At 41.0% G+C, this 15475-nt stretch overlaps 1 protein-coding gene across 2 annotated transcripts in view; it reads left to right on the top strand.

The window, feature by feature from the left end:
- Positions 1-2452: 2452 nt before the first annotated feature.
- Positions 2453-15475, top strand: part of Naip (NLR family apoptosis inhibitory protein) — a 37446-nt gene continuing 24423 nt past the window's right edge. For both annotated transcript variants that reach the window (XM_076927283.1, XM_076927282.1), the window contains exons 1-6: positions 2453-2546; positions 6379-6949; positions 8325-8424; positions 12141-12222; positions 13374-13425; positions 14493-14612. In XM_076927283.1, coding sequence (XP_076783398.1) covers positions 6382-6949; positions 8325-8424; positions 12141-12222; positions 13374-13425; positions 14493-14612 — 922 coding nt within the window. In that variant the 5' untranslated portion in view covers positions 2453-2546; positions 6379-6381. The remainder of the gene's footprint in view (positions 2547-6378; positions 6950-8324; positions 8425-12140; positions 12223-13373; positions 13426-14492; positions 14613-15475) is intronic.

The following is a 15475-nucleotide window of genomic DNA, read 5'->3' as shown; positions in this document are numbered from 1 at the left end:
ACATCTCAACAACAACTTCTATTGGCTACAAAAAGAAGTTTCTCTATCTAAGGTTGGAGCAGCCTGGGTCTACAAGTATAAACAGAAATATTTAGAAGACCTCAAACAACATAGCCAACCAGCAAAAGAGCAATAGTGGTGTGTAGAGGGTGGTTCTGATTCTTTGATCAGAAATCTGTATTTACTGATGCTGAAGGTCCTTGGCCCCAATCGGATTTTGGTCTATCAATAAAGATGCCAGTAGCCGATGGCTGAAAACAGGGTGGGACACTGAGAGTTGTGTGGGCAGGATGCAGAGAGAATCAAGAGGACTAGGGGAGAGGAGAAGGGGGCACAGGAGTGGAGGAGAGATGGCCAACCAGCAATGTGAGTTTCCAAGTAAGTGGCCTCTGGCTACTTCCCTGACTGGGTCTGGGGTAGAAGGGGAAGAATTAAGAGTGCTCAGTCATTGTGTTATCTACAGTATTTCAAGATTAACTGATTAACTACATTAGTGTCTACTCTAGGGTCTATGACCTACCTCCTGAGCCATGAACTTTGGATGCGGATTACAAAACCAGGCAGGAAATTCCCTTCAGTATACTGCCCTCAGATGTAATCAGAATGAGGTTTGCTACGTCATAGCAGACATGCCGTTATTGCACAAGTAGAAACCCTTGTCTAGTGGATTAGTGATATAGCATGCAGAGATCAGCACTGAGTAAGATCATCGATGTCCTCCTCACAACTTCCTGCAGCCTGCATAGTGTCTTCTGGCACTGTAAAAGCTAAGAAGTTTCCTAGTCAGTTTGAGACTGATTGCTTTTTGGTCTGCAACAAAAATATTTATAGATAATCTTACTCAGGGGACTTTGTGGCTGTTATTTCCTTTTCCTGGTAAGTTCTCCCTTCTGTTCTAGTCAGAGTTCTCTAAAGGAATAGAACTGATAGACTATATAGATATAGGTCTAGATATAAATATATATAGAGAAAAATAGATAGATAGATAGATAGATAGATAGATAGATAGATAGATAGATAGATGATAGATAGATAGACTTGGGTATATACCCCAAATACATGGGATTTATGAGACTGGCTTACAGGATGTTGGATAGTCTAACAATGGCTATATGAGACATATTGTCCAATGATGTGTGAGACAGCCATTGTTAGAATGGCCAAGGATTGATATTTATTTAGTCTACTGGACTGGATGTCTCAGCAATCCCAATTTGGCACTGGAGTTTTAGAAGATTCCTGGAGAGCTGCTGGTCTTCAATCTATGTTTTAGTCATACAGAAGTTGGGTCTAATACCAATGAAGGAATGCCACAGCAACAGGATAGATGAACTTTGCCAGTGAGGGTGAGGGCACAACGTCCTTCTTCTGTGTCTTTTTATCTGGGCTGCCACCAGAGAGTACTCACCATTAGGGTGAGTCTTCCTCCTTCAAGCAACCTGATTAACAAAACTTCTTGCAGAAATACCCAGAGTTTGAATTCTATTTGATTCAAGGTATAGTGAGGTTGAAAACCAAGACTAGCCACCCTACAATGGTTTGAGAGTTCTATAAAAGATCAAAAGATCATGTGTTGAAATGGAACACCCATTGTAAGATTCTAGGAGTGGAAACTTTATTGTTTTCAAGGTGGGATCTATGTAAGCTGATTAGAATAAATTATTTAGGTGAAGATCCCATTGGATTCTGGTGAGTTCCTAAGATAGATCAAAAATAGTCCATGTTCATAGACACATACATGGTAAGTAAAATAATTTTAGAAAATTAAAAAGAAAAGATGACAGGGAGGAGAGTGGGGAGGGAGGTATTCAGATAGAGATGTTAATGGAGAACTCTGTGTCTGGACTTATGCTGTGGTCTGAATGTGAAATGTCCACACAGGCAGCTTAAAGTTTGAGAATTGGGTTTCCAGTTGGTGGTGCCATTGAGTAAGAGTTTGGAACTTTTAAGAGGTAGATCGTGCAGGGACACCAGTAGGGGATCTGGCTCAAGGACTGGAGGAGCAGAGGGGGATTACAACCCCATAGGAAGAACAATACTGGCTGGCAGGACCACCCAGTGTTCCCAGGGACTAGATCACCAACCAAGGAGTGTACAGGGAGGGATCCATGGCTCTAAATATATATGTAGCAGAGGATGGCCTTGTCTGACATCAATACCAAGGAGAATCTTGGTCCTGTGGAGGCTTGATGCCCCAACATAGGCAAATGCTAGAGCAGTGGGCAGGAGAGGGTGGGTGGGTGGGGGAACATCCTCATAAAGGCAAAGGGGACAGAGGAGAGGGCAGATGTGAGATGGGGGGTGTTGTGGAAGGGTAACCAGAAAGTAGGATGTCATTTCAGAAGTAAACTAATAGAATGATTAATTTAAAAAAAATTTTTAAAGAGGTGGAGCATGGTGGAGGAAGTAGGTCACTGGAGACTTTATAGCCTGGTGCCACTTCCTGCTCACATTCTCTGCTTCTTTGCTGCTGATGGACTGCGACCAGCTGGCTTTCTGCTCCTGCCAAGCCTTCCATACTACCACGAAATACAGATCTTCAAACTGTAAGCCAGAATAAGCCTTCTTTTCTGTGAGCTGCTTTTGTCAGGGCATTTTATCCCAGCAACAAAAAAGTAACTACAGGCTGTGCTAGGAAAAATGAAAGTAACCAAGCAAAGCTTTGGGCTGTCAAGTCAGGGTGAGCTCCTTCTGTACAGGGAAGGAGCAGGAAGCTAGAGCTGGGAAACTGTGTCTCTAGATAAGAACATGACCTTTGTCTCAAAATTGCTAAGGAGACTGTACGTGTGTGGTGTGGTGTGTGTGTGTGTTTGTGTGTGTGTGTGTGTGTGTGAGAGAGAGAGAGAGAGAGAGAGAGAGAGAGAGAGAGAGAGAGAGAGAGAGAGAGAGGATGAATCAGGAGACAACTGTAAAACTATCTAGTCAAAGACTTGAGGATTGACAGAACTCCGGGCGACCGTTGCTAGGCATTTTACATGCTAGAGACAAGGAGGTTTTTATCTTGTTAGGGATAGTCAAAAGTGGTATCTGTTTCACTAGGGAAACTCTTCCTGGAAGCTGTCTGATGAAAGAGTGTGCCTTGTCTTAAAAGATCCAACTTGATCAGGTATGGTGGCACATACTTATAATCCAACCACTCAATAGCCCGAGGCAGGATGATGTCAACTTTGAGGCTGACATACACTATAAAGCAAGACCTTGCTCCCCAAAGAAATGAAAACCTTGAGTTTGCTGCAGATTTTACAAAAATGTAGGTAACTAGGCAAATTCCAAATTGAATGAGGTCGACAAAGCATTGTGTGAAAGCTCTAACTCTACCCAAAAGGGGATTTGATATACCTTTGAGAATGCTGAAATGTATAGATTGGCCATATGTTTATACAAAGGTGTTCTTCATTTTGTCATGTTTAAATCTTTTTTGATAACTTCATATCTGAGCATTGTGTTTACATTATTTCTACCCATCACTCTCCCATCCCACCAAACTGCCTCTCAAATTCCAGACCCCTTCTTTAAACACACTCTCTCTCTCTCTCTCTCTCTCTCTCTCTCTCTCTCTCTCTCTCTCTCTCTTACTGAGTCCATCTTGTGTTACTCATATGTGTACGTGTACAGGGCTGAACACTTAGGATTGGTTAATACATTAGGGGCTTTTCCCTGATGAGTAATTCTCCCTCTCTCAGCAGCCAACACTTCTTACAGAAGTGAGGCCTTGTGACATTTTCCCTGTCCACACTGGCATGTCAAACTGCTGCCCTTCTCTAGGACTTGTTATCCAACCATATTGTTGAGATAGCGTGGCTGCAGCTTCCCTGTCATGTAAGGTTGATGTTGGCTGTGAGGTTGTCATACACAGCCTTTATTACGTTGAGGTGTGTTCCCTCCAGTCTTACTCTCTCTAGGACTTTCATCATGAATGCATGTTGAATTTTGTCAAAGGCCCTTTTTGCGTCTCTCCGAGGGATGGTCATGCAGTGTTTGTCAGTGATTTATTATTTGTTGACTTACAAATATGGAGCTATCCCTGCATCTCTAGGGCAAAAGCCAGATGATCATGGTGGAGGAAATCCTTGATATGTGCTTTTATTTGGTTTGTGAGGATTTTATTGAGAATGTTTGTATCTGTGCTCATAAGATGTGTTGCTGTGTCTTCATCTGGTTTTGATGATGAAAAAATACCAATAGAAGAGAATTTCAAGTGCTCCTCTGTTTCTATGCTTTGAATAATTTGAAAGTATTTGTTGTAGTTCTTTGAAAGTACGGTAAAATTCTTCTGTGAATGTATCTGAATTCTGTTTACACAGAAGGATTTTTATTACTCTTTGATCTCTCTATTTATTATGAGTCTCTTTATGTTATTGATCTTTTATTGGCTTAACTTTGATGGTTTGAATCTAGAAATCCTTCCATTTCTTTTAGGTCTTCCAAGTCAATATGGTAGAAGTTTCCAAAGTATTCCCTTACAATGTTCTGAATTTTTTGATACCTGCTTTAATGTTTCTCTGTTCATCTTTAATATTAGGAATTTTTTCTCCTCTCCCATTCTTTTAGTTAATTGAGCCAAAGAACTGTCACTCTTGCTCATCTCCTCAAAAAATAAAACAAAACAAACAAACAAAAAACCCACATCTTAGGTTTAGTGATTCTTTGTTTCTATTTCATTAATGTGTACTCTGCTTCTTACTATTTCTTGCTGGCTTTGATCTGGGTCTGGTTTGCTCCTGTTTTTCCAAATTGTTCATTTGCACCATTAAGCCATTTATTTGGACTCTTTACAATTTCTTAATGTAGGCCCTCAGAGCTAGACATTTCTCTTTTAAAACTGCTCTTAATGTGTCCAAGAGGTGTTGTTGTGTTGTATTTTCATTTTCATTTAGCTTCAGGATTTTCTTTCTTGATTTACCACCCAGAAACGTGTTGCTAAATCCCAGTGAATTTCTCTAATCACCAGAGACTCGTTTGCTGTTGATGTTAAGCTTTATTGTATATAGTCAGATAGGATGGGTTTTTTTTTTTGTTGTTGTTGTTTTCATTCAAAAGGCCTGTCTATTAGAGAAGTGGGGCATTAAAATAATCTACTTTCATTGAGTTGGAGTTAGTCTATTTGGAAACCCAGTAGTACACATTTTAGTAAATGGGAAGGGCCGGAATTTGGTGCATATGTGTTTAGGATTGTAATGACTTTTCGGTTCATTGTTGATTAAAATGTTGGTTCCTTTATCTCTTCTACTTTGTCAGGTTTTAGGACAGCAACAGTTGCTTGGGTCCTGGTTCCTTTTGTTTGAGACACTTTTGTTCATTTCACTTTAAGGTAGTAACTATCCTTGAAGGTAAGCTGAGGTTTTTTTTGTAGAGAATAGAATGATAAATTTTGCTTCTTAATCCTTTCAGGTAGCCTGTATCTTTTGTTTGGAGAGTTGTCTTAGTTTGATTTCTATTGCTGTGATAATGACTATGACCAAAAATGACTTGGGGAGGAAAGGGCTAATCCGGCTTGCAGGTTCTCATGGCAGTCTATCATTAAAGGAAGCCAAGCAGGAACTCAAACAGGGAAGAACCCTGGAGGCAGGAGCTGCAGCTGAGACCACTGAGGAGTACTGCTTACTGGCTTACTCCATAGCTTGCTCATCAGGCCTTCTAATACATCCCAGGATCATCTGCCCAGGATGGCACTTCCCACAGTAGGACAGATCATCTCAAGTCTCTCATCAAAAAAAAATGCACCACACAGAGGACCAGGAAGTCTGTTGTGATATTGTGCTTCCTAGAAATGGCAAGGAACCTATCTCCATTTCCACAACAATAGTATTGTTCAGAGATGAGACCACATGTAGCCCCATGCACACTATGTTCTGAAGGAGGGGTGTGTAAGGTGAAGTACATTGTTACAAAACAAAACAGGGTCCCAGACTCTACTATGGTTATCACCTTCATCCTTGAATTCAGGGCTAGAATGGGGTACATGCAGGATTCTAAGAACAATAAGCACGCAATCAAGATTAAGGACACTTGCAAGGCTTCATGATTGGAGTCAGGTCCCTCTATCTGATTCATTGCCAGTCCTTGAGGCCTAGCTCACTGTTTGACACACAGGTAGGTGCTTCACAAATATTTGTTGATTAAGTGGGTAAATATTGATGTTTCATAGATTCTCAAGAAACTTCTTTCTTTCTTTCACAAGTAGATGTCAGAGGTCAACATACAAGATTGTTTGTCTCCTACCTACCTTGTAAGACCTGGGCAAGAAACTAAAGTCATCGGGCTTGGGGCAAGCCTCTTTACCTACTGAGCCATCTTTCTGGCCCAGAGACACAATTCTTTACATATAATAATAAAAACATTACAAACACCAACCATCTGCTTTTCTTTCTCATTTAGAAAATGGCAGCCCAGGGAGAAGCCTTTGAGGAGAGAATTTGTGAGTTTGATGATGACTTGGTCTCTGAGTTCTCTGCTACTCTCAGAGTGGATGCACTTCAGGTCTTAAAGAAACAGCAAGAAGAAGACCATAAAACACGAATGAAAATGAAGAAAGGGTTTAACTCACGGATGCGCAGTGAAGCCAAACGACTCAAGACTTTTGTGACCTATGACACATTCAGATCTTGGACCCCACAGGAGATGGCAGCTGCTGGGTTTTACTACACAGGCATAAAACATGGGGTTCAGTGCTTTTGCTGTAGCTTAATCCTCTTTTCCACCAGACTCAGGAAAGCTCCCATAGAGAACCATAAGAAATTACGACCAGAATGTGAGTTCCTTCTGGGCAAAGATGTTGGTAACATTGGCAAGTATGACATCCGGGTGAAGAGTCTTGAGAAGATGCTGAGAGGTGGCAAAGCAAGGTACCATAAAGAGGAGGCCAGACTGGAGTCCTTTGAGAACTGGCCATTTTATGCCCATGGGACTTCACCGTGTGTACTCTCCAAAGCTGGCTTTGTTTTCACAGGTAAGTAGATTCCATTTTGTACAGTGTTTCTGTAAAATATAAAGTTTAGGGTTTTTTTTAAAAAATATGTATTTGTGTGTGTTTGCGGGAGTGGTTGCACTAAAAGCCCAGGTGTCCGTGGAGTCTAGAAAAGAATGTCAGATTTCCTGGAACAGTGGTTACAAGTGGTTGTCAACTGCCTGAGCTAGGTGCTGGGAAACAAATTCCAGTCCACTGCAAGAGTCCCCTTAACCACTGAGCCATCTCTCCAGCCTCTTTGTTTCCTCTTCCTCCTCCTCCTCTTCCTCCTCCTCCTCCTCTTCCTTCTCATCCTCTTCCTCCTTCTCCTCTCCCTCTTCCTTTCCCACCTCTTCCTCCTCTTCTGTTATTACTACTTCCTGTTAATCATTTTGTATTGGTTAATTGTGCTATATTAGATATGAGATCTGGTTCATTAAACATCAACTTTAATAATCTTATTCCCAACTACTTTTAGTGTAGTATTATTACTTTGCTATATATATATATATATATATATATATATATATATATATATATATATATATAATAACAGGTTTTCTATAAATGTGTACCTTAGAAAATATTAACTGCAAGGTGTAGCTCATTACTGGAGGGCTCACTTAGCACGTGAAAGGCCATTGGTTTAGTCCCAGTACTAGAAAACACAAATAAAAAGACTCCAGGAAACACCAGCTCTGGTCATAAGGTCCTGAACAATGAGATAGCTCGATTCCACTGTCTTCTGGTTTTAGGGACATTGTTACGCATATATTCCCTTGATTCACTTAATTTCAGTAGTTTTGAAAGGATTTTGTTTTTACTTGTTTAACTCCCACCCATGAGGCAAGCTGCCATGGAGAACTCTACGCTTCAAAATTCCTCAGCCACATACAGGTGTTAGAGCAGACATGAGTGACAGTCGCAACAGCATCTGCAGTGTGCTGGGTACCCACCTGTGCTATGCATGGGTTGAGCACTAATTCTAATTCAACATGTTTTCTCTTCTTCCACATTTCATAGTTGAATTCGCTGAGGCTCAAGGAATTAAAGAGATGTTCCTCCATTTTTGTAGAAATGACATGGCCAAGGCAACTCAAGCTAGCCCTAGTTTTTGCTTCTTCATCACTTTGGTCCTGAAAGCTAAGAGCTACCTCTATATGAGAGAAGATAGCATGTTGAGGGTTGTGTACATGGAGGCTGGCCATGGCTGGGGCATGGAGGTCCAGGGCAGTGGGACTGTGGACAGGGATTCAGCCAGAGAGGCCGTGGAAAAACAGGCATGCTGGAGTCGGTCTTGTTCTGATAAGAGTATGTACAGCTCCAAGACGCACCTGGTGCTATTGCTGGGCAGTCAAACCCTTTTCTGCATCTGTAGGTAAAAGGGACACTGTGCAGTGTTTCTCCTGTGGTGGATGCTTGGGAAACTGGGAAGAAGGAGATGATCCCTGGAAGGAGCATGCCAAGTGGTTCCCCAAGTAAGCTTTATTCTTAAAGTTTTCTACTTTTTTGTTGTTGTTGCTTATTTTTTAGCAAAATGAAACTAGAGACAAAAGAGCAACATTGTTGCAGTACCAAATGAGTTCTGATATTTCTCTTATCCAGTGTAGGATCAAGCAAGGAAAATCTGGTCACATGGTACAAAGTTTGAATCACATGATCTTAAATGAATTTTTATCTTTTATGTTCATTTTTGCTTCATTACTTTGCATTTTTATATTTTGTGTGTAGTATGTTGGTGTATGTAGAGTATGTTTATATTGTGGTGTGTTGGTGTGTAGTGTATGTATGTGCATTTCTGTGGAGGTCACATGTTGGGATACCTCATCATTTGTCATCTTATATATTGAGACAGGCCCCATGGGATCCATCGGTCTTTATTCCTCCAGGATTAGGATTACAGACATAGAGCACTGGGCTCAGCTTTTACATGGGCAACACAAATTCAACTTCAGGTGCTCATGCTTGTGGTGAGGTATTTTATGTACTTGCAGAGGCCTGCTCAGCATCCAGGCACTGAGGAAGACAGTGAAATGTGGATTGGGGTTGAGGGGGTAGGGGGAACTGATGACTTTTGGCTACTTAACTCTCTCTTGATATTCTGAGGCCAACAGCTGATAGCTTCTAGCAATTAACTCCTGCTGATTTGATACAGAGGCCTCTTGCTGGCCAGGTGAGATGCTCATAGGTCATTAACTATTCATGAGTTAGAGAGAAAAGAAAAGAAAAGAAAGTCAGGTACACACACACACACACACAGACACACACACACACACACACTGAATGAAGCAGAAAAGGGCTACACCACCAATTTATTGTTATTCTTAGTTTTATACTTTCTCAAAAAAATTACTTAATTGTAATTATCAGGTAGAACCGTTACAGAAGGGTAATTAATTACATGATTTTCTAAGCCCTTTTCTATTCTATAAGTTCATAGTATGTTTAAAGTAACAATTTATGTCATAGGTCAATAAGTTTTAAGAAGTTACAGCAGGATTGTTTACATGTCTTTCCATTAGTACCTGACTGAAAACCCCTTATCTAGTTTCTAGCTCTATAAGTTCATTATAAGTTTAAAGCAATAGTTTTTGTGTCATAAGTTAACATAGTTTTGTCAAGAGAAAAATCAACTACCTTGTGTCTTACTATTTTGAATTCTTGGATAGAAAAACTAGTCAATCGTTCATTTTCTGTCCTTGCACCTACATACAATAAATTGTCAATTCCCAGTTTAGTACCTTTAGTTAGCAGGTATTTGCTTCATTTCTGACCTAAAAGGAATGTTTCCCTTGATCGTAAATTTGTTCCATGCCTGTTTTCTAGTGTACTTAGCCTGTGACACATTAAAGTTTACAGAGCCCTAGTTGCTGCTTTTATTCTATAGGGGGGCTAGAGATTAATTGTATAAATTTAGGAGTTCTATAAAATAATATCAAGAATTATGTAATTATCACTTTTTCTGAAATCATCCATTTGTCTAAACATCCTAACTATACCAAAGTACATCTTCATATTGATTCTGCAGGAGATCTGCCCAACAGAATAGGTAAATACCCAGGAAATCATTAAGCAATGGAATAGTGGCAGGAAAGGCAGCAAGAAGCAATCCTGGGATGAAGTCTCTGGGGACATTGCCTCTTGGACCACATCCATCTCAGCAATGCAATATGATGGGCCATCTACAGAAAACTCACTTGTTTACTATAGCCTTTCCTAGATGGGTTCTGTCACCTACTGAGCCATCTGCCCAGACCCACCTTTATATTTTTAGTAATTGGGGTGGTGGGTTATGTGCATGTTAGTGCTGGCACCCTCGGAGGACAGAGGTATCCTCTTCCTCAGAGCTACAGTTACTGTGGCTGCTCAAAGTAGGTGTTGGGCACTGAACTCAGGTCTTCTGCAAGTACATTAAGTGCATTAGCTCCAGGCCTCCTAACACTTATTAAATGTTGTTTGGTTGCCCCGGTACCACAATTTGTCCTGTCAAGTAACAGTTTCAGGACTTAAGGAGTGAGTTAATCTGCACAGAAATGGAAATGATAAATAAATGTATAAATGAAAGGGGAAGGAAGATAACAGTCTTTAGAATATTACAAGTGGTTCGTGTCCTGAAGGATATGCACAAAATGAAAATGGTTGCTGCATAAAGTGGCACATGCCTGTAATCCCAGCGTTAGGAAGGTGGACACTGGAGAACTGGGAGTTCAAGGCCATCTTATGACTTAAAAAAAAAAAAAATGGCAAGAGGACAAGGTCTTAGGTCACTTCACACCAGTGCCACAGGAGGCAAACAAGTGTGTTTGATTTAGGACATTTAGAGTTTTTGTTATTCTGCTTACAAAAGCAAGTGAATCTTACTTATTTTTAACAATGTGTCTAGTGGTGTGGTTTTGATACCTGTTGTTTTTGGTTCTGCCACATAAACATTCATTCCTTTAAGTAGTTTTCAAACTTTCATTATGGAAATTACACAGAAAACAGAGGAAATATAATACACACTTCCCAGAAGCTGGTCTGATCTTATTCCATCTATCTCTTTCCCACTATCCCTGTGGAACAGTAATGACTGGGTTATGTCGAAGTAAATTCCAGCTAACACATGCTTCCACTTGTTATTCCCTTAGCATCCAGCTTTAAGTCATGACTTTAGAAAAAAAAGAGCCACAATATTGTTCTATCTCCTAAAATAGATGACCATTAATGTCTAATACTATTAAATATCACAACCAGTATTCAAATACCCTTCTCCCTCCATCTCTTATGATTTTTACATCGATTTAGATTGTGTGTGTGTTCCACCCTCTACTTACTGTGAATCAATCTCTTCGATTTTATTGCATATTTTCTTCAAGAAAAGAACAGCTGGGTATATTATTATATACCTATAGTGCAGGCTACTGTTGAAGCTGGGGTGGGAGTATTGCTTGAGCTCAAGACTTTGGCATCACCATTGCAACACTGGAGACCTTGTCTTGAAATAAAAATTAAAATAATAATAAGGTTTGCCCTACTTTGATTTCTTTTGCTGTGAAAAACACCATGACCAAAAGCAATCTGAGAAGGAAAGGATTGATTTGGCTTACACTAACAGATTACAATCTACCATTGAGGGATGTCAGAGCAGGAACACATGCAAGAACAAACCAAAACCATGAAGGAACACTGCCTGTTGCCTTGCTCCCAGGCTTATTCATGTCCAGCTATCTCTCTTATGCCTCCCAAAACCATCTTCCCAGGAGTGGCACTACCAATAGTGGACTGGGCCCATCCACATAAATCATTAATAAGAAAAATTGCCCCAGAGACTCACCTACAGGCCAATCTGATGGAGGTATTTTCTCAGCTGAGGCTCCCTCTTCCCAGATGACTACAGCTTATTTCAAGTTGAAAAAAAAAAAAAAAAAAAAAAAAAAATCCTACCCAGCACTGCATCTGAGGTTTAAATAGTGTCTTATTTTATCATTAATATATTTTAAAGTTTTTAACAACATAATGTTAATCCTCATGAGTAAGATTTCAGGGAAATTTGACAATTTTATTGAAGTTCCAAACTCAACAATTTGATGGGCCGTTTAGCAAATATTTATTGTGATATAGATAATCTTCATCATAATATTGGGGGTATATTTTTTTCATCAATATTGATTTTGTCAATGTTGGTGGTAAATTTTAACCAACTTTTTAATCCTAGATGTGAATTTCTTCAAAGTAAGAAGTCCCCAGAGGAAATTGCCCAGTATATTCAAAGCTATGAGGGATTTCTTCATGTAACGGTAATTTACAACAGACAACTGTTTCTAATAGTGTATATTCTTTACCTAATAATATTTGAATTGTCAGGGTGAGGGGTTTTGTTTTGTTTTTCAATGGATTCTGTGTCTTTCTTCCTTTCTCTTCTCATTCTTGTGTATCTGTTTGGCAGAAAAGAAAGCAAAAATGTTGTTCTCTTGTTAAGCTGGAACCACTTAGACTTAGTTTTCCGGGCTGGCTGTGGGTGGCTTCATCTTCTCTGACTGAGGCCACTCCCCTAGCAACCTTCTGCAGCCTCCATCTTGATGGCAGACTCAGTCCTCTGCGGTACCTGACAGAGGCAGGGCATTCAGGATGCCTTCTGAAGCTGGGTATTTAGACTCAAACTAGTAAGGACATCCTAGTGGTGGGCAGAGGGAAACACAGCCCAAACTGAAGCCAACAAGACTTCATTGACTGACTCACTCAGAAACAGCATCTGCAGACAGCATGGGCTGAAAGTCTGGGTGCAGTTTTCTTAGAGGGAAAGTTGCTCAGCTGGAGAGGTCCTTTTCAGATGAGTGCCCTTCCTGTGTCTCAGTTCCTCATGAGTCAATACTTGTGTTGTGTAACTGCAGTTCTGTTGTTGAGCTGGTTGGTAAACTCTGAGAAAGTTTCCATTTCACTGGTGTTTTATGTTGCCAATGTCTGCTTCTCCCTCAAGGTAGGCAGACCCATTGCTTACCCAGCTGGATGGTAGGAAAAAACCTTAGACTGGTGCCAGTATGGGCAATACAGGAGGTTTGTGTGGTTGTGAACCATTGACCAGGGCAACCGTAGTTGGGAGATACTTCACCTGCACACTCAGGAACTGTTTGGGAGTTGGGGAGACCTTATAAGATCAAACAAGGAGTGAAGCCCGATAACTGTCAGGCTAATAAATTCTTACTAGGGTTAATGGTGAGGGAGCAGGCTTATAGCGCCAAGCTGGGAAGGAGGAGGTAGCCAACTCCTGTTGTCCAGGTGTTTGAAGTATCAGGATTGAAGCTCACTTGACCCTTTGGTAACCCTGGACCATTATGGTATCACAGTTTTGCACTGCAAAAAAACTTCCAAAATCAATAAAAATCAAAGCAAAATTAAGAATGTATATTTAATAAGTCAATCAGTTAATAACCTGAATTTCTTTCCTCAGGGAGAACATTTTGTGAATTCCTGGGTCAGAAGAGAATTACCTATGGTATCAGGTAAAACCTCAGATGCATTCCAAACACTGTGTGTGTGTGTGTGTGTGTGTGTGTGTGTGTGTGTGTGTATGCCACATATATTCAGGTGCTTTTGAAAGTCAGACAAGGGCATCCAGTCCCTTGGAGGTAGAGTAGCAGGCACTTGTGAACTGTCTTGTGTGGATGCTGGGAACTGAACTCAGGACCTCTGGACCAGTAGTCAGTGTTCTTAAATACTTAGCCATTTCTCCAACCTTCCTTTAAAACATATCTTCATAAGTGATTTCCCTATCATGTAATGACTTTGGTTTGTTTTTGTTACTTTATGAACAGGAGAGATGGTTCAGTGGCTAATGCACTTGCTGCTCTTTCAAAGGACTCAGGTTCAGTTCCCAGCATCCTCTGGCAACTCACAACACTGCAAGTCCAGTTTTAGAGGATTCAATGTCTTCCTCTGACCTCCATGGCCACTGAACATGTGTGGTGCAGTCAAATGTGTAGAAAAAACACCTACTTGAAAAAGAAAGAAAATTTTAAAAGTAAAATTTAAAAATACACTCAATTTTTCACTTATCATTGTATGTGGATGTCCATGGGTCCCATGTGTAAATATGTGGAAGTCAAGAGAATAACTTATAGGAGTTGGTTTTCTTTTTCCATGAGAGAATAAATTATAAGGTTATTAGGTTTGGTGGCAAGCCTCTGTACCATGGATCTGTTCACTAAGTGGCTTAGATTTTAGCCTAGGTAAACATAACTATGTAGTGTTGGTGCCACAATGGATGCTTCCCTTCAAACAACTAAAATTTTGGATAAAATGTTTTGAAAGAAATTCTTAGGGTCTCTCCTACCCCAGACTGGCCTCAAATTCGAATGAACCTTGAGCTTGTGGTCTTTCCAAACATACACACCCACACATATACATACACATACACACACACACAGAGAGAAAGAGAGAAAGAGAGAGAGAGAGAGAGAGAGAGAGAGAGAGAGAGAGAGAGAGAGAGAGAGAGAGAGAGAGAGAGAGAGATCTAACTTGAACTTTGCCATCAAAGCCTGCTGGTCTCACCTTCATCGTTTTCCCCAAGCTTACTGCAATGACAGTGTCTTCGCTAATGAAGAACTAAGGATGTACACCTTTAAGGACTGGCCCCAAGAATCAACTGTGGCTGTTGAAGCTCTGGTCAAAGCTGGCCTTTTCTACACAGGTGAGTCAGATTTTTTTTCTTTATGCATATGTGTTTGTGTTTACCTGCATGTAAGTATGTGTGCCGCATGCACTCATGCTGCCCTCAGAGGCCAGACAGGGTGTTGGATCCTGGGACTGCAGTTACAATTGGCTGTTGTGCTCCAGCGAGGAGCAGGTGCGCTCCAGCTCTGCTTCTTGGCAGTTTGGGGACCGAGCGTTTTTCCCTAACTGAGCCACAGTGCGCAGACTGGCTGCTACGCAGGATCGGGCTGTTTGAGGTGCACCAATGAGGCATGCCTACGTGGCAGGTGCTGATTGGGACAGGCAGGGGTATAAAAAAGGATGACGTTAAGAGAGATAACAGAAGACCACCCAGAGAGATCGGAGAAAGGCATCCAGAGAGAGGAGAGGACAGAAGGGCATCCAGAAAAAGAGAGATAAGAAAAGGGCTTCCATAGAGAGAAGATAGTAAAAGATCCTGAATAAAACTGCGTTGAGAAGATCTCTGAGTTGTGTCGTTCCTGTCTGCTGGTCGGATAGAGAAGCGACAGGCTGTGAGCCATCATGTGGGTGCTGGAACCAAACCCGACTCCTTTGCAAGAGCAGCCACTGCTCTCACGCTGAGCATCTCTTTAGGGTCAGATTTAGTGTGGACCACATATTTGAATCCTCTTACATTTTTCTGTATTTGTCATCATTTGTCATTGATCTCTTTGGGGCTCATAAGACCTTCAGTTTCCCATAGCTCCCTCAGTGTTCAGACTCTGAACCGGGGGATTCTGCAGAAACCTCATCCAACAGACATATCCCACTGGCTCAGATGATCGTCTTACCACATGGTCTTAATGCTCGTCTCCTCTTGCCAGCCTTCCTCAGGTCTCA

The sequence above is a fragment of the Arvicanthis niloticus genome, chromosome 29 (genome assembly GCF_011762505.2).
Source record: "Arvicanthis niloticus isolate mArvNil1 chromosome 29, mArvNil1.pat.X, whole genome shotgun sequence".
NCBI classification, from domain to species: domain Eukaryota; kingdom Metazoa; phylum Chordata; class Mammalia; order Rodentia; family Muridae; genus Arvicanthis; species Arvicanthis niloticus.
Note: the sequence above shows the minus strand (reverse complement) of the source record. Positions and strands in the feature narration are given on the sequence as shown.